This window comes from Oncorhynchus kisutch, linkage group LG30, assembly GCF_002021735.2.
Source record: "Oncorhynchus kisutch isolate 150728-3 linkage group LG30, Okis_V2, whole genome shotgun sequence".
Taxonomy (NCBI): Eukaryota; Metazoa; Chordata; class Actinopteri; order Salmoniformes; family Salmonidae; genus Oncorhynchus; species Oncorhynchus kisutch.
Window position 1 is genome coordinate 37881120 of NC_034203.2, and position 24632 is coordinate 37905751.

General features: G+C 44.5%; 1 protein-coding gene across 1 annotated transcript in view; it reads right to left on the minus strand.

Moving 5' to 3' along the window:
* kcnab1b (potassium voltage-gated channel subfamily A regulatory beta subunit 1b) overlaps positions 1-20610 on the minus strand; it is a 67256-nt gene extending 46646 nt beyond the window's left edge. The window contains exon 1 of the mRNA XM_031810659.1: positions 17915-20610. Coding sequence (XP_031666519.1) covers positions 17915-18144 — 230 coding nt within the window. The 5' untranslated portion in view covers positions 18145-20610. The remainder of the gene's footprint in view (positions 1-17914) is intronic.
* Positions 20611-24632: the final 4022 nt, after the last annotated feature.

Here is a 24632-nt window from a genome sequence, read left to right on the forward strand (position 1 = left end):
CTATATCACCACTGCAGAGCTAGTTTATTACTATATCACCACTGCAGAGCTAGTTTATTACTATATCACCACTGCAGAGCTAGTTTATTACTATATCACCACTGCAGAGCTAGTTTATTACTATATCACCACTGCAGAGCTAGTTTATTACTATATCCCCACTGCAGAGCTAGTTTATTTCTATATCACCACTGCAGAGCTAGTTTATTACTATATCACCACTGCAGAGCTAGTTTATTACTATATCACCACTGCAGAGCTAGTTTATTACTATATCACCACTGCAGAGCTAGTGTATTACTATATCCCCACTGCAGAGCTAGTTTATTACTATATCTCCACTGCAGAGCTAGTTTATTACTATATCACCACTGCAGAGCTAGTTTATTACTATATCACTACTGCAGAGCTAGTTTATTACCATATCACCACTGCAGAGCTAGTTTATTACTATATCACCACTGCAGAGCTAGTTTATTACTATATCACTACTGCAGAGCTAGTTTATTACCATATCACCACTGCAGAGCTAGTTTATTACTATATCACCACTGCAGAGCTAGTTTATTACTATATCACCACTGCAGAGCTAGTTTATTACTATATCACCACTGCAGAGCTAGTTTATTACTATATCACCACTGCAGAGCTAGTTTATTACTATATCACCACTGCAGAGCTAGTTTATTACTATATCACTACTGCAGAGCTAGTTTATTACCATATCACCACTGCAGAGCTAGTTTATTACTATATCACCACTGCAGAGCTAGTTTATTACCATATCACCACTGCAGAGCTAGTTTATTACCATATCACCACTGCAGAGCTAGTTTATTACCATATCACCACTGCAGAGCTAGTTTATTACCATATCACCACTGCAGAGCTAGTTTATTACTATATCACCACTGCAGAGCTAGTTTATTACTATATCACCACTGCAGAGCTAGTTTATTACTATATCACCACTGCAGAGCTAGTTTATTACTATATCACCACTGCAGAGCTAGTTTATTACTATATCACCACTGCAGAGCTAGTTTATTACTATATCACCACTGCAGAGCTAGTTTATTACTATATCACCACTGCAGAGCTAGTTTATTACTATATCACCACTGCAGAGCTAGTTTATTACTATATCACCACTGCAGAGCTAGTTTATTACTATATCACCACTGCAGAGCTAGTTTATTACTATATCACCACTGCAGAGCTAGTTTATTACTATATCACCACTGCAGAGCTAGTTTATTACCATATCACCACTGCAGAGCTAGTTTATTACCATATCACCACTGCAGAGCTAGTTTATTACTATATCACCACTGCAGAGCTAGTTTATTACTATATCACCACTGCAGAGCTAGTTTATTACTATATCACCACTGCAGAGCTAGTTTATTACTATATCACCACTGCAGAGCTAGTGTATTACTATATCCCCACTGCAGAGCTAGTTTATTACTATATCTCCACTGCAGAGCTAGTTTATTACTATATCACCACTGCAGAGCTAGTTTATTACTATATCACCACTGCAGAGCTAGTTTATTACTATATCACCACTGCAGAGCTAGTTTATTACCATATCACCACTGCAGAGCTAGTTTATTACTATATCACCACTGCAGAGCTAGTTTATTACTATATCACCACTGCAGAGCTAGTTTATTACTATATCACCACTGCAGAGCTAGTTTATTACTATATCACCACTGCAGAGCTAGTGTATTACTATATCCCCACTGCAGAGCTAGTTTATTACTATATCTCCACTGCAGAGCTAGTTTATTACTATATCACCACTGCAGAGCTAGTTTATTACTATATCACTACTGCAGAGCTAGTTTATTACCATATCACCACTGCAGAGCTAGTTTATTACTATATCACCACTGCAGAGCTAGTTTATTACTATATCACTACTGCAGAGCTAGTTTATTACCATATCACCACTGCAGAGCTAGTTTATTACTATATCACCACTGCAGAGCTAGTTTATTACTATATCACCACTGCAGAGCTAGTTTATTACTATATCACCACTGCAGAGCTAGTTTATTACTATATCACCACTGCAGAGCTAGTTTATTACTATATCACCACTGCAGAGCTAGTTTATTACTATATCACCACTGCAGAGCTAGTTTATTACTATATCACCACTGCAGAGCTAGTTTATTACTATATCACCACTGCAGAGCTAGTTTATTACTATATCACCACTGCAGAGCTAGTTTATTACTATATCACCACTGCAGAGCTAGTTTATTACTATATCACCACTGCAGAGCTAGTTTATTACCATATCACCACTGCAGAGCTAGTTTATTACTATATCACCACTGCAGAGCTAGTTTATTACCATATCACCACTGCAGAGCTAGTTTATTACCATATCACCACTGCAGAGCTAGTTTATTACTATATCTCCACTGCAGAGCTAGTTTATTACTATATCACCACTGCAGAGCTAGTTTATTACTATATCACCACTGCAGAGCTAGTTTATTACTATATCACCACTGCAGAGCTAGTTTATTACCATATCACCACTGCAGAGCTAGTTTATTACCATATCACCACTGCAGAGCTAGTTTATTACTATATCACCACTGCAGAGCTAGTTTATTACTATATCACCACTGCAGAGCTAGTTTATTACTATATCACCACTGCAGAGCTAGTTTATTACTATATCACCACTGCAGAGCTAGTGTATTACTATATCCCCACTGCAGAGCTAGTTTATTACTATATCTCCACTGCAGAGCTAGTTTATTACTATATCACCACTGCAGAGCTAGTTTATTACTATATCACTACTGCAGAGCTAGTTTATTACCATATCACCACTGCAGAGCTAGTTTATTACTATATCACCACTGCAGAGCTAGTTTATTACTATATCACTACTGCAGAGCTAGTTTATTACCATATCACCACTGCAGAGCTAGTTTATTACTATATCACCACTGCAGAGCTAGTTTATTACTATATCACCACTGCAGAGCTAGTTTATTACTATATCACCACTGCAGAGCTAGTTTATTACTATATCACCACTGCAGAGCTAGTTTATTACTATATCACCACTGCAGAGCTAGTTTATTACTATATCACCACTGCAGAGCTAGTTTATTACTATATCACCACTGCAGAGCTAGTTTATTACTATATCACCACTGCAGAGCTAGTTTATTACTATATCACCACTGCAGAGCTAGTTTATTACTATATCACCACTGCAGAGCTAGTTTATTACTATATCACCACTGCAGAGCTAGTTTATTACCATATCACCACTGCAGAGCTAGTTTATTACTATATCACCACTGCAGAGCTAGTTTATTACCATATCACCACTGCAGAGCTAGTTTATTACCATATCACCACTGCAGAGCTAGTTTATTACCATATCACCACTGCAGAGCTAGTTTATTACCATATCACCACTGCAGAGCTAGTTTATTACTATATCACCACTGCAGAGCTAGTTTATTACTATATCACCACTGCAGAGCTAGTTTATTACTATATCACCACTGCAGAGCTAGTTTATTACTATATCACCACTGCAGAGCTAGTTTATTACTATATCACCACTGCAGAGCTAGTTTATTACCATATCACCACTGCAGAGCTAGTTTATTACCATATCACCACTGCAGAGCTAGTTTATTACCATATCACCACTGCAGAGCTAGTTTATTACCATATCACCACTGCAGAGCTAGTTTATTACCATATCACCACTGCAGAGCTAGTTTATTACCATATCACCACTGCAGAGCTAGTTTATTACTATATCACCACTGCAGAGCTAGTTTATTACTATATCACCACTGCAGAGCTAGTTTATTACTATATCACCACTGCAGAGCTAGTTTATTACTATATCACCACTGCAGAGCTAGTTTATTACTATATCACCACTGCAGAGCTAGTTTATTACTATATCACCACTGCAGAGCTAGTTTATTACTATATCACCACTGCAGAGCTAGTTTATTACTATATCACCACTGCAGAGCTAGTTTATTACTATATCACCACTGCAGAGCTAGTTTATTACTATATCACCACTGCAGAGCTAGTTTATTACTATATCACCACTGCAGAGCTAGTTTATTACTATATCACCACTGCAGAGCTAGTTTATTACTATATTACCACTGCAGAGCTAGTTTATTACTACTACTACACTTTGAGAAAAAGAAGAACAGGTGCTTGATAGCTTTCCTCTGGCGCCTGTCACTCTGTCATCACACGTTAGTTGGCTGCAGAGTATCCTCTGGTGACAGATGTGGTTCTGGATGCCCAGATTAGTTTCAGAGAGAATTCTGTAAAAGTGTTTTTTTTTTTGATCACATGAAGAAATCGTATTGGTCTATATTCCTGTAATCTTATTTAATTTCAATGCCCATTTAGCAGCTCTGTTGAAGGGACCAGTTTTTTTTAAATTATAATTTGGTGAGAAAAAAACCAAGTGGAATTTCCAGCTGCCAGGAATGTTACCAGCCTGTCAGATGTGTGAAGAGCATACGATTGACAGTAACAGGAATGTAAATGTGTACAACTGTTCATAGAGATATGGAAAAGCCCCAGACAAACAGAAACACAATCAGACATAGGCTACACTCCGGAATGAATCGGTGCATTCTGGAACTGCCTCACTGAGGGAGAGGGAGAGAGAGAAAGAGAGATACAGAGAGTGAAAGAGACAGTTGAGAGAGAGATAGAGAGGAGAGAGAGCGCGGGCGAGCATTGAGAAAGAGAGCAGAGAAACCAAGGACATTGATTTTGACACATGGATGCATGCACACACACACACACACACACACACACACACACACACACACACACACACACACACACACACACACACACACACACACACACACACACACACACACACACACACACACACACACACACACACATCATCATCATCATCATTAGCCAATAGACTGCAGTACAAGTCCTTACATGTTTCTTAAACAGAGAAAACAACAACAACTACAATCTGTAAGAAATATGCCGCTGCTCTCAGATATTTGTTCAGTGCTGTAAATGACTCACACTGCTGTCCTAATGGATAAGTAACTAAAGGGCCATACAAGGCGAGACATGACCATTTGAATCCAACCTCATGCTATTTAACTCACCCCAGACATGTGCCAACCTCATTCCACAGAGGGCCAAGTGTCTGCGGGTTTTCGCTCCACCCTTGTACTTAATTGATGAATTAAGTTCACTAATTAGTAAAGAACTCCCCTCACCTGGTTGTCTAGATCTTAATTGAAAGGAGAAACCAAAAACTAGAGGACACTCTGCCCTCCATGGAGTTTGACACCCCTTCTCCAGACCAATACAACTAGGCCAGTACAACATAAGGCTGAATAACTCACAACCACTGGCGGTGTGAAGGAGGTGTGAAACCTTGGACATAAAAACGAGTATTGATATGGGACACTACTCCCTCTAAGTATTGATATGGGACACTACTCCCTCTAAGTATTGATATGGGACACCACTCCCTCTAAGTGTTGATATGGGACACTACTCCCTCTAAGTGTTGATATGGGACACTACTCCCTTTAAGTGTTGATATGGGACACTACTCCCTCTAAGTATTGATATGGGACACTACTCCCTCTAAGTGTTGATATGGGACACTACTCCCTCTAAGTGTTGATATGGGACACTACTCCCTCTAAGTATTGATATGGGACACTACTCCCTCTAAGTATTGATATGGGACACTACTCCCTCTAAGTGTTGATATGGGACACTACTCCCTCTAAGTGTTGATATGGGACACTACTCCCTTTAAGTGTTGATATGGGACACTACTCCCTCTAAGTGTTGATATGGGACACTACTCCCTCTAAGTGTTGATATGGGACACTACTCCCTCTAAGTGTTGATATGGGACACCACTCCCTCTAAGTGTTGATATGGGAGACTACTCCCTTTAAGTTCTAACTTCTCCTGACTACTATGAATAAATCATCAAAAATATTTTCCAATTTGACGGCAGCAAGTCTGATAACTCAGATCTGCAGTCACAACTCTGGGCTGGGGAGTATTCCGTTGACTCCCTTGAAGGTCTGTCTGTCTGTCTGTCTGTCTGTCTGTCTGTCTGTCTGTCTGTCTGTCTGTCTGTCTGTCTGTCTGTCTGTCTGTCTGTCTGTCTGTCTGTCTGGGGGGTTGACACCAATGATTCAAAGATGAGGAATTTTCTGAAGTCTAGAAGTGGAGGAAGGTGGGGCATGTGTGTGTGTGTGTGTGTGTGTGTGTGTGAGCTCGAGTACATGCGTGCCTGTGTGTGTGTGTGTGTGTCTATTTTGCAGAAGACATTTGGACCGTGCTAGGCCCTTCCCATCTAACACATTCAGTACAGTCAACATGCAAAACGTACCGTACATTAGACAGTTTCTGATGCATGGGGGATGGCGAAACCAAGCCTTGAGGTAAAATGTCAAATTAGTCACTTAAAAGAAGCCCCTAGTCCCAAACCGCCCTGTCATGTCTTATCAACATCCCCTGCTATAGCTCTACTTGCTAGCACTATTTTCATCATCTGTTTAAATAGATTATCAAATTAACATTTCGTGACACATAAAATCACACCCTGAAAATACTGGAATAGTGAGAGATGTAACATAAGGCGTTTTATAGTGCTCTCGCCAAACTCTGGGAAAATGAAGAGATTAGGGCCTGCCAGAGAAAAGCTCCAAAGTTGCAGAGAGAGGAAATCACCAGCTAAGCCAGCAGCCGTTAATTTCAGGATCGCCTGAAATTCTCCTTGACTGACGCGCACTAGTGGAGCGAGAAAAGAGGGCGAGGGAGAAGAAGGAGAGAGAGAGAGGGCAGGACAGATAAGCAGATGGAGAAAGGAATTGGTACTGAGTGAATTGGAGTGATAGGGAGAGAGAGAAAGAGAGGGAGAGAGAGGGAGAGAGAGAAGGAGAGAGAGGGGGGGAGAGAGAGAGAGAGGGCAGGACAGATAAGTAGATGGAGAAAGGAATTGGTACCGAGTGAATTGGAGTGATAGGGAGAGAGAGAAAGAGAGAGAGGGAGGGAGAGAGAGAAGGAGAGAGAGGGGGAGAGAGAGAGAGAGAGAGAGAGGGCAGGACAGATAAGTAGATGGAGAAAGGAATTGGTACCGAGTGAATTGGAGTGATAGGGAGAGAGAGAGAGAGAGAGAGAGAGAGAGAAATGGAGTGATAGGGAGAGAGAGAGAGAGAGAGAGAGAGAGAAAGAAATGGAGTGATAGGGAAACCAAGAGACAGACAAAAAAGAAAGAGATACAGACTCCAACATGTAGACAGTGAAAGAGGGGAGTCCCAAAGTCCAGGTGGATCAAACACAGTACACTGTTGAAGTATTCTGTTTAACAGTATACTGCTGAAGTATTCTGTTTAACAGTATACTGCTGAAGTATTCTTTATGACAGTATACTGCTGAAGTATTCTTTATGACAGTACACTGTTGAAGTATTCTGTTTAACAGTATACTGCTGAAGTATTCTTTATGACAGTACACTGTTGAAGTATTCTGTTTAACAGTATACTGCTGAAGTATTCTTTATGACAGTATACTGCTGAAAGGGAAATACCTAGTCAGTTGTACAACTGAATGCATCTTCCACATTTAACCCAACTGAATCAGAAAGGTGCGGGTGGCTGCCATATTAGACATCGACGTCTTCGGCGCCCAGGGAACAACGACAGATTTTTACATTGTCAGCTCAGGGATTCAATCCAGCAACCTTTGGTGACTGGCCCAACGCTCTAACCACTAGGCTACCTGCTGCCCCTGAAGTATTCTATATTACAGTATACTGTTGAAGTATTCTGTATGTTAGTATACTGTTGAAGTATTCTATATGACAGTATACTGTCAAAGTATTCTATATGACAGTATACTGCTGAATTATTCTATATGACAGTATACTGCTGAAGTATATGACACGGAATGAGAAATGTGAAATGACAGCAGGTTCCCCACAGGGCTCAGTGTATGTGTATTTAGAGCCATCCATCATTCCTTCTGACCAGTTTCCCAGTCCCTGCCGATGAAAAACATCCCCACAGCATGATGCTGCCTGATGCTGGGATGGTGTTCTCGGGGTGATGAGAGGTGTTGGGTTTGCGCCAGACATAGCGTTTTCTTTCATGGCCAAAAAGCTACATTTTAGTATCATCTGACCAGAGTACCTTCTTTCATGTATTTGGGGAGTCTCCCACATGCCTTTTGGTGAACACCACGGCTTAAAGTGGTCCTATGGACAGATACTCCAATCTCCGCTGTGGAGCTTTGCAGCTCCTTCGGGGTTATCTTTGGTCTATTTGCTGCCTCTCTGATTAATGTCCTCCTTGCCTGGTCTGTGAGTTTTGGTGGGCGGCCCTCTCTTGGCAGGTTTGTTGTGGTGCCATATTCTTTCAATTTTTTAATAATGGACTAAATGGTGCTCTGCGGAATGTTCAACGTTTCAGATATTTTTTTATAACCCAATCCTGATATGTACTTCTCCACAACTTTGTCCCTGACCTGTTTGGAGAGCTCCTTGGTCTTCATAGTACCGCTTGCTTGGTGGTGCCCCTTGCTTAGTTGTGTTGCAGACTCTGGGGCCTTTCAGAACAGGTGTATATATACTGAGATCATGTGACAGATCATGTGACACTTGTGATTGCACACAGGTGGACTTAATTTAACTAATTGTGTGACTTCTGGAGGTAATTGGTTGCACCAGATCTTATTTAGGGGCTTCATAGCAAAGGGGGTGAATACATACCTTACCGTTTAGAATTCTTTTGAATTTTTTGAAACAAGTTATTTTTTAAATTTCACTTCACCAACTTGGACTTTTATGTGTATGTCCATTACATGAAATCCTAATAAAACTATATTTAAATTACAGGTTGTAAGGCAACAAAATAGGAAAAACGCTAAGGGGGGTGAAAACTTTTGCAAGGCACTGAATACTGTATTCTATTCTACTGTATTTTAGTCAATGCCACTTCGACATTGCTCAACCTAATATTTATATATTTCTTAATTCCATTATTTTACTTTTAGATTTGTGTGTATTGTTGTGAATTGTTAGATATTACTGCACTGTTGGAGCTATGACAGCTACGGACAGAAGCATTTTTCTACACCCGCAATAACATCTGTTAAATAGGTGTATGTAAATAAACATAAATATGGGTTGTGTATTTACAATGTGGTTTGTTCTTCACTGGTTGCCCTTTTCTTGTGGCAACAGGTCACAAATCTGGCTGCTGTGATGGCACACTGTGGTATTTCACCCAGTAGATATGGGAGTTTATCAAAATTGGGTTTGTTTTCAAATTCTTTGTGGGTGTGTGTAATCTGAGGTAAATATGTGTCTCTAGTATGGTCATACATTTGGCAGGAGGTTAGGAAGTGCAGCTCAGTTTCCACCTCAATTTGTGGGCAGTGTGCACATAGCCTATCTTCTCTTGAGAGTCTGGTCTGTCTACAGCGGCCTTTCTCAATAGCAAGGCTATGCTCACTGAGATGGTACATAGTCAAAGCTTTCCTTAAGTTTGGGTCTCTCTTTCTCTAGCATCACAGGGAAAAGTCTCAGAGCCGAAAGCAAGAAGCTTCAGGTGATGATAATGGTTTGGTTCCTGGACTCGGGGGTTTGTGATGGGGGGTGGTTACGGTCTCTCTCGCTCTCTCTCTCTCACAGTGTGAATACACACACACACACACACACACACACACACACACACACACACACACACACACACACACACACACACACACACACACACACACACACACACACACACACACACACACACACACACACACACACACACACACACACACACACACACACACACACACACACACACACACACACACAGCTGTGAAAGGTCACTGTCCAAGTACACAACAGAAAGAGAGTAGCGTGCCCATCTGCAATGCAGTACTTGGCAACCGAGCATGACCGTTACAGAATCGCCATGTCAACTGCGTTAGTTATGCTGGTGGAGTATGGGAAATTGAGTCCTGAGTTCCAAATTCCTGGGGCAACTGTCTCTGTAATATCACACCATGGCACTTGGTTCACTAAGCTTGTAGCATCCCAATCTCCACCTTTTAGATTCCATTGCAGATACAAGTGGTAATTTCAGAGATACTTGTTAGAAATGAGGCAGTCTAGTAGTTTTTTTGTGTGAAACTGGTATAACTCTTCCTTATAAAGATGTAGAATCATTAAGTCTGGAAGAGACCGTCTCCAATGATGATAGCCACAGCTTGTTTCAATTAAAATAAAATCTCCATGACAACTGTGAATTAATCTAATAGCGTATTATCACGTTATGGTTCCATCGCTCTATCTGCTCTCTCTGCTCTCTCTCTCTCGCTGCTCTCTCTCTCTTCTACCGCTTCTCTATCTTCTCTCTCTCTGCTCCCTCTTCTCTCAATTTCAATTTCAATTTAAGGGGCTTTATTGGCATGGGAAACACATGTTAACATTGCCAAATCAAGTTAAATAAATAAACAAAAGTAAAATTAACAGCAAAAAAATAACAGTAAACATTACTCTTTCAAAAGTTCCAAAAGAATAAAGACATTAAAAATGTCATATTATGTATATATACAGTGTTGTAGGCTACTTGCCAGGGAAGCAAGTAGCCTAGTGGTTAGAGGGTAGGAATAGTAACTGAAATCAATTCCCCCAGCTGACAAGGTAAAAACCTGTCGTTCTTTCCCTGAACAAGGCTGTTATCAAATCAAATTGTATTTGTCACATACACATGGTTAGCAGATGTTAATGCAAGTGTAGCGAAATGCTTGTGCTTCTAATTCTGACCATGCAGCAATATCTAACAAGTAATCTAACAATTTCACAACACCTTATACACACAAGTGTAAAGGAATGAATAAGAATATGTACATAAAAATATATATGGATGAGCGATGGCCTGAACGACATGGGCAAGATGCAGTAGATGATATAGAGTACAGTATATGAGTAGTGTAGGGTATGTAAACATTATATAAAGTGGCATTATATAAAGTGACTAGTGATACATTTATTACATCCAATTTTTTATTATTTAAGTGACTAGAGATTGAGTCAGTATGTTGGCAGCAGCAACTCAATGTTAGTGATGGCTGTTCAACAGTCTGATGGCCTTGAGATAAAAGCTGTTTTTCAGTCTCTTGGTCCCAGATTTGATATACCTGTACTGACCTCGCCTTCTGGATGATACCAGGGTGAACAGGCAGTGGCTTGGGTGGATGTTATCCTTGATGATCTTTATGGTCTTCCTGTGATATTGGGTGGTGTAAGTGTCCTGGAGGGCAGGTAGTTTGCCCCCGGTGATGCGCTGTGCAGACCTCACTATCCTCTGGAGAGCCTTACGGTTGTGGGCGGAGCAGTTGCTGTACCAGGTGGTGATACAGCCCGACAGGATGCTCTCGATTGTGCATCTGTAAATGTTTGAGTGTTTTTGGTGATAAGCCGAATTTCTTCAGCCTCGTGAGGTTGTAGAGGCGCAGCTGCGCCTTCATTACCATGCTGTCTGTGTGGGTGGACCATTTCAGTTTGTGTACGCCGAGAAACATAAAACATAAAACTTTCCACCTTCTCCACTACTGTCCCGTGGATAGGGGGTGCACCCTCTGCTGTTTCCTGAAGTCCACGATCATCTCCTTAGTTTTATTAACGTTAAGTGTGATGTTATTTTCCTGACACCACACTCCGAGGGCCCTCACTTCCTCCCTGTAGGCCGTCTTGTCATTGTTGGTAATCAAGCCTACCACTGTAGTGTCATCTACAAACCTGATGATTGAGTTGGAGGCGTGCATGGCCACACAGTCATGGGTGAACAGGGAGTACAGAAGAGGGCTGAGAACGCAGCCTTGTGGGGCCCCAGTGTTGAGGATCAGCAGGGTGGAGAAGTTGTTTCCTACCCTCACCACCTGGGGGCAGACCGTCAGGAAGTCCAGGATGCAGTTGCACAGGGCGGGGTCGAGACCCAGGGTCTCAAGCTTAATGAAGAGTTTGGAGGGTACTATGGTGTTAAATGCTGAGCTGCAGTCGATGAACAGCATTCTTACATAGGTATTCCTCTTGTCCAGGTGGGTTAGGGCAGTGTGCAGTGTGATTGCGATTGCGTCATCTGTGGACCTACTGGGGCGGTAAGCAAATTGGAGTGGGTCTAGGGTTTCAGGTAGGGTGGAGGTGATAGGATCCTTGACTAATCTCTCAAAGCACTTCATGATGACGGAGGTGAGTGCTAAGGGGCGATGGTCATTTAGCTCAGTTACCTTAGCTTTCTTGGGAACTGGAACAATGGTGGCTGTCTTGAAGCATGTGGGAACAGCAGACTGGGATAAGGATTGATTGAATATGTCCATAAACACACCAGCCAGCTGGTCTGAGCAGGCTCTGAGGACACGGCTAGGGATGCCGCCTGGGCCGGCAGCCTTGCGAGGGTTGACACGTTTAAATGCTTTACTCACGTTGGCTGCGGTGAAGGAGAGCCCACAGGTTTTGGAGCGGGCTTTGTCGTTGGCACTGTATTGACCTCAAAGCGAGCAAAGAAGTTGTTTAGTTTGTCTGGGAACAGCACATCGTGGTCTGCAACGGGGATGGTTTTCTTTTTGTAGTCCGTGATTGACTGTAGACCCTGCCACATACCTCTCGTGTCTGAGCTGTTGAGTTGCAACTCTACTTTGTCTCTATACTGACGCTTAGCTTGTTTGATTGCCTTGTGGAGGGAATAGCTACACTGTTTGTATTCAGTCATGTTACCAGTCGACTTGCCCTGATTAAAAGCAGTGGTTCGTGCTTTCAGTTTTGCACGAATGCTGCCATCAATTCACGGTTTCTGGTTGGGGAAGGTTTTAATAGTTGCTGTGGGTGTAACCGATGTGAAATGGTTAGCGGTGGTGCGCTAATAGCATTTCAATCGGTGACGTCACTTGCTCTGAGACCTTGAAGTAGTGAGGGGATGAGCAAGGGGATGTCAGTTGTTGATGGGTGTCAGTTGTTGATGTGGGCAGAGAGTTCCTGGTTTGAGCCCGGGGATGGGCGAGGGGATGGACTAAAGTTATACTGTTACATTGATGCTGTTGACCCGTATCACTGGTTGCTGCGGAAAAGGAGGAGGTCAAAAGGGGGGTGAGTGTAACGGATGTGAAATGGTTAGCGGCGGTGCGCTAATAGCGTTTCAATCGGTGACGTCACTTGCTCTGAGACCTTGAAGTTGTGGTTCCCCTTGCTCTGCAAGGGCTGTGGCTTTTGTGGAGCGATGGGTAATGATGCTTCGTGGGTGACTGTTGTTCATGTGTGCAGAGGGTCCCTGGTTCGAGCCCGGGTAGGGGCGTACGGACAAAAGTTATACTGTTACATGGGTACAACATCACCATTGCACTTACTAATAAACTCGCTCACCGAATCAGCGTATTCGTGTCCGACGCTATGCGGAACATATCCCAGTACACGTGATCGAAGCAATCTTGAAGCGTGAAATCAGATTGGTCGGACTAGCGTTGAACAGACCTGAGCATGGGCGTTTCCTGTTTTATTTTTTTTTCCGTCAACCTTGTTGAGACTCGACGTTGGCGAGTAGTAAACTCGGGAGGGGTGCGCAATGTGCCCCTCCGTTGTTTTGGGTCGCCAGCTGGGATCCAATCCATTGTCCTGGGTGGTGGTCCAAACAGAGGATCCCCTACGGGAAAGTCATTTTCCTGGTCGTAATGTTGGTAAGTTGACGTTATTCTTATATCCAATAGTTCCTCCCAGCTGTATGTTTTAAAACTTAAGATTTCCTTGGGTAAAGGGCCTCCTGGGTGGCGCAGTGGTCTAGGGCACTGCATCGCAGCGCTAGCTGTGCCACCAGAGACTCTGGGTTCGCGTCCGTGGGGTGACGCACAATTGGCCTAGCGTCATCCGCGTTAGGGAGGGTTTGGCCGGTAGGAATATCCTTGTCTCATCACGCACCAGCGACTCCTGTGGCGGGCCGGACGCAGTGCATGCTAACCAAGGTCGCCAGGTACACGGTGTTTCCTCTGACACATTGGTGTGGCTGGCTTCCGGGTTGGATGCGTGCTGTGTTAAGAAGCAGTGCAGCTTGGTTGGGTTGGGTTGGGTTGTGTTTCGGAGGACGCATGGCTTTCGAACTTCAAGTTGTAGCGATGAGACAAGATAGTAATTACTAACAATTAGATACCACGAAAAAGGGGGTAACATTTTTAAAATGTAAAAAGAAAAAGAAAAAGATTTCCTTGTAAGAAACAAATTACTGCATAGTTTCCTGAGAACACAAAGAGGCGGCCATCATTGAAAATAAGAATTTGTTCTTAACTGACTTGTAATAATGTGCAAATAATTAAGGTACAAAAGGGTGTTATGACGTTGGCCTGGGGATAGGTTTATGACAGTCATAAATACCTCTTCCCCCCTTTGTCCTCTCTCTACCCTACTGAGGTTACATTTGCAAAATCCTTGGTTAACATAGAGATTCTGGGAACATCAGAAGGTGGGGGGAAATGAACTATATTCTGGTAATCCGAACAATTGAACATATGCGGTGGTACTTAATGAATATGATGTCAGTTTGGTTGTCATCTGAGACATTTTCATCAATGATAAGATGACATAAACTCTACAGTGGAAAGTCTACACATCAGAGTTATCGGATTCACATGGAATTGTTGTTCAATTTAAATGTTGGAATGTGAAATTATTCGTGATGGGATGAAATGTGATTTTAGCTTCTAAAATGTGAGAATTGGGTTTTCGTAAGGTTAGGGCTCTGCTCAATCAGTGGCCGGTCCCTGTGAAGAGTCATGGGTTATAAAACTTTTCAGACACACCCTTCTCGCTCCACTATATAAAGCCTTGACGAAAATGTAACCTCCTGTTCCCAGGACGTGAGGACGACGGTCCGATGTCAAAATGGTTCAAATAATAACTACAGAACGAAGCCAACATCAACATGAGCTTTGGTTGCGAATGGTATGAACTTTAAACTGTTATTCACTACATAAGTGATATCTCCTAGCCGTTGAGTTAGCAACAGCAGCTGCAAATGAGGGTTAGGAAGGAACAGACAGAGACACACACGCACGCACGCACTCACACACACACACACACACACACACACACACACACACACACACACACACACACACACACACACACACACACACACACACACACACACACACACACACACACACACACACACACACACACACACACACACACACACACACACACACACACACACACACACACACACACACACACACACACACACACACACACACACATTCACACACACAATCCGCAGAGAAAAACGTAGTGTGCAGCACAAAGAATGTTAAAATCACAGATTTAGCCTCAGACATCTGTTCCCTTACATTAATAAAGATTGTTAGTCAGATTTTATCTTCAGGCCTAATAGTTTCCAGACAATGATAAGAACAGAAAGAAACCTCCACTGTGTAGTTAAATACAGAGAGAGAGAGGAAGAGGGAGAGAGAGAGAAAGAGAGTGAGGGAGGAATCTGAGAGAGATAGAGAGAGAGAGAGAGAGGGGCAGATGGAAAGAGAGAGAAAGGGGGAGGAGTCTGAGAGATAGAGAGATAGAGAGGAGAGAGAGGAGAGAGCATGAGAGAGAGAGAGGAGAGAGAGAGAAGAGAGAGACAGAGAGAGGAGAGAGAGACAGAGAGAGAAGAGAGAAACAGAGAGAGAGAGCAGAGAGAGAGGAGAGAGAAGAGGGAGAGAGAGACAGAGAGAGAAGAGAGAGACAGAGAGAGAGGAGAGAGAAGAGAGAGACAGAGAGAGAGAGCAGTAGGAAGGGAGCGAGTTAACGTTTGTTACATTCATTCTCTCTCCATCAGTTCTTTTTCTTTCTGTTAAAGATGGGGGCAATAGCTTTGACCTTGATGTGGAGCATCAATGCAAGTCATCTCACTGCGGATCAGTAAACGGACTGTATGAGGCATATTGTATGATCATGTTTAACAGTGACTGTTGGCATCAGTCAGAACACATTGTCTGACCCGGTGGGGTCCCATGTGGCTCAGTTGGTTAGAGCATGGTGCCTGAGATGTTGGAGTCGTGGGTTCAATTCCCACGGGGGACCAGTATAAAATAAAAGTATGAAAATGTATTCTCTCACTACTGGAAGTTGCCCTGGATAACAGAGTCTGAAAAATGCCAAAATGAAAAGTGTGGGCACTTCCAGCGAGGTCAGCTTCTGGTGTGTTTGATTGGCATCGTACCAGTCTGAACATAACCTCCTAGAGAAACTATTAAAGACCCCAGTTATACAGCCTAAACCTGTTCTGACTTTGTCTTTCTCTTACAAACCACTGAGTATGACTTAAAATAGCTTCTATGGGGACATACTGTAGTGTTGATCGACACTCCAGTCAAGGCTTTTTAGAGAATTCACATAAACAGGTGAAATTGTCCATTTCAATGTTGTTATGGAAACTGGGAAAGAGATGCCATGAATATCATGTATGATCTTATCATGTTTTGCTCCTCTGCATCAAATCAACTCACATTCAATTCATTGTCTCCATTGTGAAAACTGCCCCTTTCACCCTGAGCTCCTGAGTGGCGCAGCGGTCTAAGGCACTGCTGCTAAGTGCTAGAGGCGTCACTACAGATCCTGGTTTGATTCCAGGCTGTCTCACAACTGGCAGTGATTCAGAGTCCCATAGGCCGGCGCACAATTGTCCCAGCATCGTCCGGTTTAGGGTTTGGCTGGGGTAGGCCGTCATAGTAAATACGAATTCTTAACTGACTTGCCTAGTTAAATATAGGTTAAATAAAACTCACACTCTTTCAGCAGTGACACAATGACCTCAAACAAACATCCTACAGTACATCCAAATCATTAAGCCTCAATTAGTTATTGTGTAACATCAAATGAGTGGAAATGTTTCATATAAAACCATTATCACTCTTATTCAAGCAATTATTATGTAACTTTTAAGCCTAAGGTTTAGATACTCTAGTAACCACTGAAACTGCATACAGACAGTAATCCTACTTCATGTTGTCATAAGGATGCTGAAATGGTCCACACATCCACGTAAACCTACAACACATATAACTCATGAATAATTACTCTTTAAGTCATGAATAAGTTCTGATGCTTTATAATGCTGTCCGGACACTAGTAGTTCGTTATATATACTAACAGCAAACACATGCACCATGCATTCAACTCTATATAGCTCTATATTAAGTCATGAATTCCTGCTCTACTTGTGAATAACCACATGTACGGGTGCATAATGTACATAAACTCAGAGCTCTAAAATGCAGTTGATCAAATACAGTTAAGACAATATAACACACATCAATTATTGTTCACACACCTGCAGGTGGATTTAACTCTAACTAAGCGAGCGCAACAACCGTTTTGGGCTAGAAATCACTACACGCTTTTAAACATTTACAAGTGTATGAGAAACGCTCAATAACTTACTCATAAACACTCTAGCTCATTACTCAATGATCAATAACTCAATGATCAGTAACTCAATTAAACACATTCATAGAAGCTGTTATTGCCACTATTACACAACAACAATCGGTTCAAACATCCCTGTACTGCTTCGTGACGTCACCGAGGGGTAGAGACACATGTTCAGCTCATTAGCTCACACTCACTGGCTCATTAGTTAATGCTCTATATCTCCTTAACTAATGCTTTATAGCACATTACAGAGCTACTACAACAATACATTGTACACACTTGAATTAGTTAAGCATCAATAATTTAACTAAACATTTATAACACATGAATGAGCTATCCTTACCACTAGCACAACAGTGAGCTCTCTACGTACCGATACTTCATGCCAGTGATCTCTCTACGTACCGGTACTTCATGCCAGTGAGCTTGGCGGTGGACTCCTTAAGGTTGTGCTGGTAGCGGTGGGTCAAGGAGCCCAGGCTGCGGGCGATGAGGGCCACGGTTCGGAAGCGCGCCCGCGCCTGGCTGGCCGTGTTGGGGCTGGTGGCGTTCTGCTTGCTGTGACCTCCATTCCCCGGGGGCCTCAGCCCTCCTCTTCCTCCGTCCTGGTCAGAACATGCAAACGACACCTGCATGGCAGTGGCTGTACTGGCGTTGGTTGTACTGGTGGTAGTAGTGGTGGGCTACTGGGGCTGATTACCCTGCCTTGCACCAGTCTTTACGGGGCTGTATGTGTCTCTAGTGTCTTGCTCCAGTCTTCAGTCAGCTGTATGTGGTATGTGTCTCTAGTGTCTTGCTCCAGTCTTTACTGGGATGTATGTGTCTCTAGTGTCTTGCTCCAGTCTTTACTGGGCTGTATATATGTCTCTAGTGTCTTGCTCCAGTCTTCAGTCGGCTGTATGTGTCTCTAGTGTCTTGCTCCAGTCTTTACTGGGCTGTATGTGTCTCTAGTGTCTTGCTCCAGTCTTCAGTCGGCTGTATGTGTCTCTAGTTTCTTTGTCTCTCGTGGGCTTTAGTGGTTCTGCACTTCTCGGTTTTGTCTAAAAGTCCCTGGAGGTGCTCTCTGAGTCAGTCCAATGGTGCTCTCTGAGTCAGTCCAATGGTGCTCTCTGAGTCAGTCCAATGGTGCTCTCTGAGTCAGTCCAATGGTGCTCTCTGAGTCAGTCCAATGGTGCTCTCTGAGTCAGTCCAATGGTGCTCTCTGAGTCAGTCCGATGGTGCTCTCTGAGTCAGTCCGATGGTGCTCTCTGAGTCAGTCCGATGGTGCTCTCTGAGTCAGTCCAATGGTGCTCTCTGAGTTAGTCCAATTGTGCTCTCTGAGTCAGTCCAATGGTGCTCTCTGAGTCAGTCCAATGGTGCTCTCTGAGTCAGTCCACTGTTTGGAAGAGGACCTGTAGTGGATTGTTTTTACTCTTCCGAGATGTCGTCACATTTGTTCTTTCTTCATTCTTGGTGTTGAGTTTGGTTGAATTACTGTTTGAGATTAGAACACAGATTCACTCCTCGTCTCTTGTTGCTGCAATTAACAGCAGTCAAAAGGTGCTGTGAATAAAATCATACTGCTGAGTGTGTGAGAGAGGAGGGAGACTGAGGGGAGGACAGCATGGGTGAGAGGAGGTCCACACAGATTAAGCCTACGTGTCCTTGTCTTCTTTTCACTGTGTGTGTGTATGAGAGGATACAGAGGTGTGAGAGGTGTGTCTCTCTCTCTCTCTCTCTCTCTCTGTCTCTCTCTCTCTGTCTCTCACTCTCTCTGTATCTCTCTCTCTCTCTCTCTGTCTCTCTCTCTCTCTCTGTGTATCTCTCTCTCTCTCTCTCTCTCTCTCTCTCTCTCTCTCTCTCTGTCTCTCTCTCTCTGTATCTCTCTCTCTCTCTTTGTCTCTCTCCCTCTTTCTGTGTGTCTCTCTCTCTCTGTCTCTGTCTCTCTCTCTGTGTGTCTCTCTCTCTCTCTGTATCTATCTCTCTCTGTCTCTCTCTCACTCTCTTTTTATGTCTCCATTTGTCTCTCTGTCTATCCTGCTATCCTATTGTTGTTTCTCACATGCTTCCTTTTTGTCTTCGTTCTACCTACCTCTCAGTCCCTCTCCCTACCTCTCAGTCTTTCTCTCTGTCTCTCAGTCCCTCTCCCTACCTCTCAGTCCCTCTCCCTACCTCTGTCTCTCCCCCTACCTCTCAGTCTTTCTCTCTGTCTCTCAGTCCCTCTCCCTACCTCTCAGTCTCTCTCTCTCTCTCTCAGTCCTTCTCTCTGTCTCTTCTCTCCTCTCAGGGTAGTGAGTACCAATGAGGAGGTGGGGGGTCTCCGTTGCCCTCCAGCGTCCGCTAAACCCTCCAGTCAAGAACCAGGAACGAGGGGAGTGGGACTGCACTGCACACAGAGCAACACACACACTCTCACTCTCACACAGAGCAACACAAACACTCTCACTCTCACACAGAGCAACACACACACTCTCACTCTCACACAGAGCAACACACACACTCTCACTCTCACACAGAGCAACACACACACTCTCACTCTCACACAGAGCAACACACACACTCTCACTCTCACACAGAGCAACACACACACTCTCACTCTCACACAGAGCAACACACACACTCTCAATCTCACACAGAGCAACACTCACACTCTCACACAGCCAAATCTTCAGTCTTCCAAATCTACCAACTGTCACAAACAGAGACACTCTAATTGACTGCCATGAACACTCACACACAGTCAAATCATCAGATGCAGAGAAACACACATTATACACCAAGCCAGATATCCACAACGTTGGAGACTAAAGGAATGAAGAGATTCTTCATGGATTGTCCTCGAACTTCAAGGAGAATCGAGCTGTGCTGTGAGGAAAGCAGGAGTCCCACGAAGACTTCCATCCCACCAGGACATTTGGTAGTGCAGAGATCTGATTTGCTGATAGCTTCCGATCTAAAAGTCCACCATGCCGAAGAAAGATGAACAGCTTCCAATGCTCTGCTCAGAAGCAAAACCGCTACAGAGACCCCAGAATGAGGAGTAGGAGGAGGGAACAGGACGACGCATGATCCCTCTCTTCTGGAAGCAGAGGGCAGGAGTACAATGAGAGGGGGAGTGATGAGCCGAGGAGGAACGTGTGGTGGTGAGTGAGTGAGGGAGCGAATGAAAGAGAGAGAGAGAGGCTGCTGCCTCTTAACTGACTGGCTGAAATATCTGCAGTGTTTTCTTACTAGCGACGCTGACTGAGAGATGATAACACAGCGTGGATGGAAGTGACAGAGCCATGTGTGTGTGTGTGTGTGTGTGTGTGTGTGTGTGTGTGTGTGTGTGTGTGTGTGTGTGTGTGTGTGTGTGTGTGTGTGTGTGTGTGAGAGACTGTGTGTGTGTGTGTTTGAGAGACTGTGTGTGTGAGTCTGTATGTGTGTGTGTGTGTGTGTGTGTGTGTGAGAGACTGTGTGTGTGATGCTGTGTGTGTTCCACCAGAGTTGCTCTGTTCTGCTCCGTTCCACCAGAGTTGTTCTGTTCTGCTCCATTCCACCAGAGTTGCTCTGTTCTGCTCCGTTCCACCAGAGTTGCTCTGTTCTGCTCCGTTCCACCAGAGTTGCTCTGTTCTGCTCCGTTCCACCAGAGTTGCTCTGTTCTGATCCGTTCCACCAGAGTTGCTCCGTTCCACCAGAGTTGCTCTGTTCTGCTCCGTTCCACCAGAGTTGCTCTGTTCTGCTCCGTTCCACCAGAGTTGCTCTGTTCTGCTCCGTTCCACCAGAGTTGCTCTGTTCTGCTCCGTTCCACCAGAGTTGCTCTGTTCTGCTCCGTTCCACCAGAGTTGCTCTGTTCTGCTCCGTTCCACCAGAGTTGCTCTGTTCTCCCCCACAGAGCACTGATGTGACAACGCAGGATTTCACAGTTCATTGAACACAAGCAAACCCCAGGGCCATGGTAAGACTTATTTATATCGTTTATGAATTAATTTGATCATTCTGAGATGTAGTAGTAGGCATCCTCATCTCTGATGGCTCTAACAGGTGATGCTGGATGAGATATCTTCTCTGGTGTGAAATATGATTCATCTGTGAATGGATGAGATATCTTCTCCGGTGTGAAATATGATTAATCTGTCAATGGATGATATATCTTCTTTGATGTGAAATATGATTCATTTGTCAATGGATGAGATATCTTCTCTGGTGTGAAAAATTATTCATCTGTCAATGGATGAGATATCTTCTCCAGTGTGAAATATGATTAATCTGTCAATGGATGATATATCTTCTTTGGTGTGAAATATGATTCATTTGTCAATGGATGAGATATCTTCTCTGGTGTGAAAAATTATTCATCTGTCAATGGATGAGATATCTTCTCCAGTGTGAAATATGATTAATCTGTCAATGGATGATATATCTTCTTTGGTGTGAAATATGATTCATCTGTCAATGGGGGATAAGCGCTGATGTGTGAATAATGTAAATCTGTCTGTTTATGTTGCAGTCGAATGACCCAAAGCGCCCTCTAGTGGCCTCATGGGTGGAACGGAAATAATATTTTCCAAAATGTCACAATTAATAAACTTAGCTTTTTCTATTCGCCTAAAATCTGGTGTTTTTATGTCAAACGGTTGTTAAATTTCAGTCTTCTGTGATGTATATGAAGTGTAATATTGGGTGGCAAACTCAAAATGTAACACATTTAAACTCTATCTGACATGGTACAGGAGTTCTTTTTAAAGCCCATAACCATGTGTGTGAGGTGTATACTTTTGTTTCAAAGTAGATTTGATGAAGACCAACAGGTCACTGCAGTAAAAGGTTCAATCAGAATAGTTATATTTTGGTTGCCGTGACAAAGGGCTTTGCCTCTTCTTGAATCTAAGGCTTACTTGCTGTAAAATAGCCCAATGGGAAAAGTAAGATGAATTATAATTATCTTGTTTGTATTTGTAACGGCTTTCTTCCGTCAAAGGAGAAGCAGACCAAAATGCAGCTTGGTGGTTACTCATGTACTTTAATGGAAAATGAACGATACATGAAAATAACTTATAATAAAATAATTATTCAAAAAATAATAATAATAATAATAAAAAATTATAATCTACAAAACAACAAACGGAACGTGAAAACCTATACAGCCTATCTTGTGACAACAAACACAGAGACATGAACAATCACCCACAAACACACAGTGAAACCCGGGCTACCTAAATATGGTTCTCAATCAGAGACAACGATAATCACCTGACTCTGATTGAGAACCGCCTCAGGCAGCCATAGACTTTCCTAGAAAACCCTACTCAGCCACAATCCCAATACCTACTAAAACCCCAATACAAAAACACACCACAACATAAACCCATGTCACACCCTGGCCTGACCAAATGAATAAAGACAACGCAAAATACTAAGACCAAGGCGTGACAGAACCCCCCCCCCAAGGTGCGGACTCCCGGCCGCACACCTAAACCCATAGGGGGAGGGTCCGGGTGGGCGTCTGTCCACGGTGGCGGCTCCGGCTCGGGACGTGGACCCCACTCCAACCAAGTCTTAGTCCCCCTGTAACGCGTCCTTTGATTGGCGACCCTCGCCGCCGACCTTGGCCTAATAACCCTCACCAAGGACCCCACTGGACTGAGGGGCAGCTCGGGACTGAGGTGGAAGCTCGGGACTGAGGGGAAGCTCAGCACTGAGGGGAAGCTCAGCACTGAGGGGAAGCCCAGTACTGAGGGGAAGCCCAGTACTGAGGGGAAGCCCAGTACTGAGGGGAAGCCCAGTACTGAGAGAAAGCTCAGGCAGGTAGTAGGCTCTGGCAGATCCTGGCTAGCTGGTGGTTCTGGCAGATCCTGGCTGACTGGCGAATCCTGGCTGACTGGCGGATCTGGAAGATCCTGGCTGACTGGCGGATCTGGAAGATCATGGCTGACTGGCGGATCCTGGCTGACTGGTGGCTCTGGCTGATCTGGCTGCTCCAAGCAGACTGGCAGCTCTGGCTGCTCCATGCAGACTGGCAGCTCTGGCTGCTCTATACAGACTGGCTGCTCCATGCAGACTGGCAGCTCTGGCTGCTCCATGCAGACTGGCAGCTCTGGCTGCTCCATGCAGACTGGCAGCTCTGGCTGCTCCATGCAGACTGGCAGCTCTGGCTGCTCCATGCAGACTGGCAGCTCTGGCTGCTCCATGCAGATTATCAGCTCTGGCTGTGCTGAACAGGCAGGAGACTCTGGCAGCGCTGGAGAGGAGGAAGACTCTGATAGCGCTAGACAGGCGGGAGACTCCGGCAGCGCTGGAGAGGAGGAAGGCTCTGGCTGCGCTGAACAGGCGGGAGACTCCGGCAGCGCTGGAGAGGAGGAAGGCTCTGGCAGCGCTAAACAGGGGGGAGACTCCGACAGCGCTGGAGAGGAGAAAGGCTCTGGCAGCGCTGAACAGGCGAGGCGCACTGAAGGCCTGGTGCGTGGTGCTGGCACTGGGTAGAGGACATGCACAGGAAGCCTGGTGCGGGGAGCTGCCACCGGAAGACTGGTGTGTGGAGGTGGCACTGGATAGACCGGACCGTGCTGGCCCACTGGAGCTCTTGTGCACCGAGCCTGCCCAACCTTACCTGGCTCGATGCCCACTCTAGCCCGGCCAATACGAAGAGCTGGTATGTACCGCACCGGGCTATGCACCCGCACTGGAGACACCGTGCGCTCCACAGCATAACACGGTGCCTGTCCGGTCTTTTTAGCCCCCCGGTAAGCACAGGAAGTTTGCGCAGGTCTCCTACCTGGCGTAGCCATACTCCCTGTGAGCCCCCCCCTAATACATTTTTGGGGGCTGACTCTCGGGCTTCCATCCGCGTCGCCGTGCTGCCTCTTCATACCAGTGCCTCGCCGCTTTCCCCGCCTCCAGTTCTTCTTTGGGGCGTCGATATTCACCAGGCTGTGCCCAGGGTCCTTTTCCGTCCAATATTTCCTCCCAAGTCCAGAAGTCCTGTGATGCTCCTCACGATAAACAGGGGGAGTTGGCTCAGGTCGGAACCCTGACTCTGCCACACTCTCCCTGAGCCCCCCCCCCCAAGACATTTTTGGGGCTGACTTTCGGGTTTCCTTGCCAACCATGTTCCCTCATATCGTTGGCTCCTCTCTCCGGCTGCCTCTGCTCTCCTAAGTGCCTC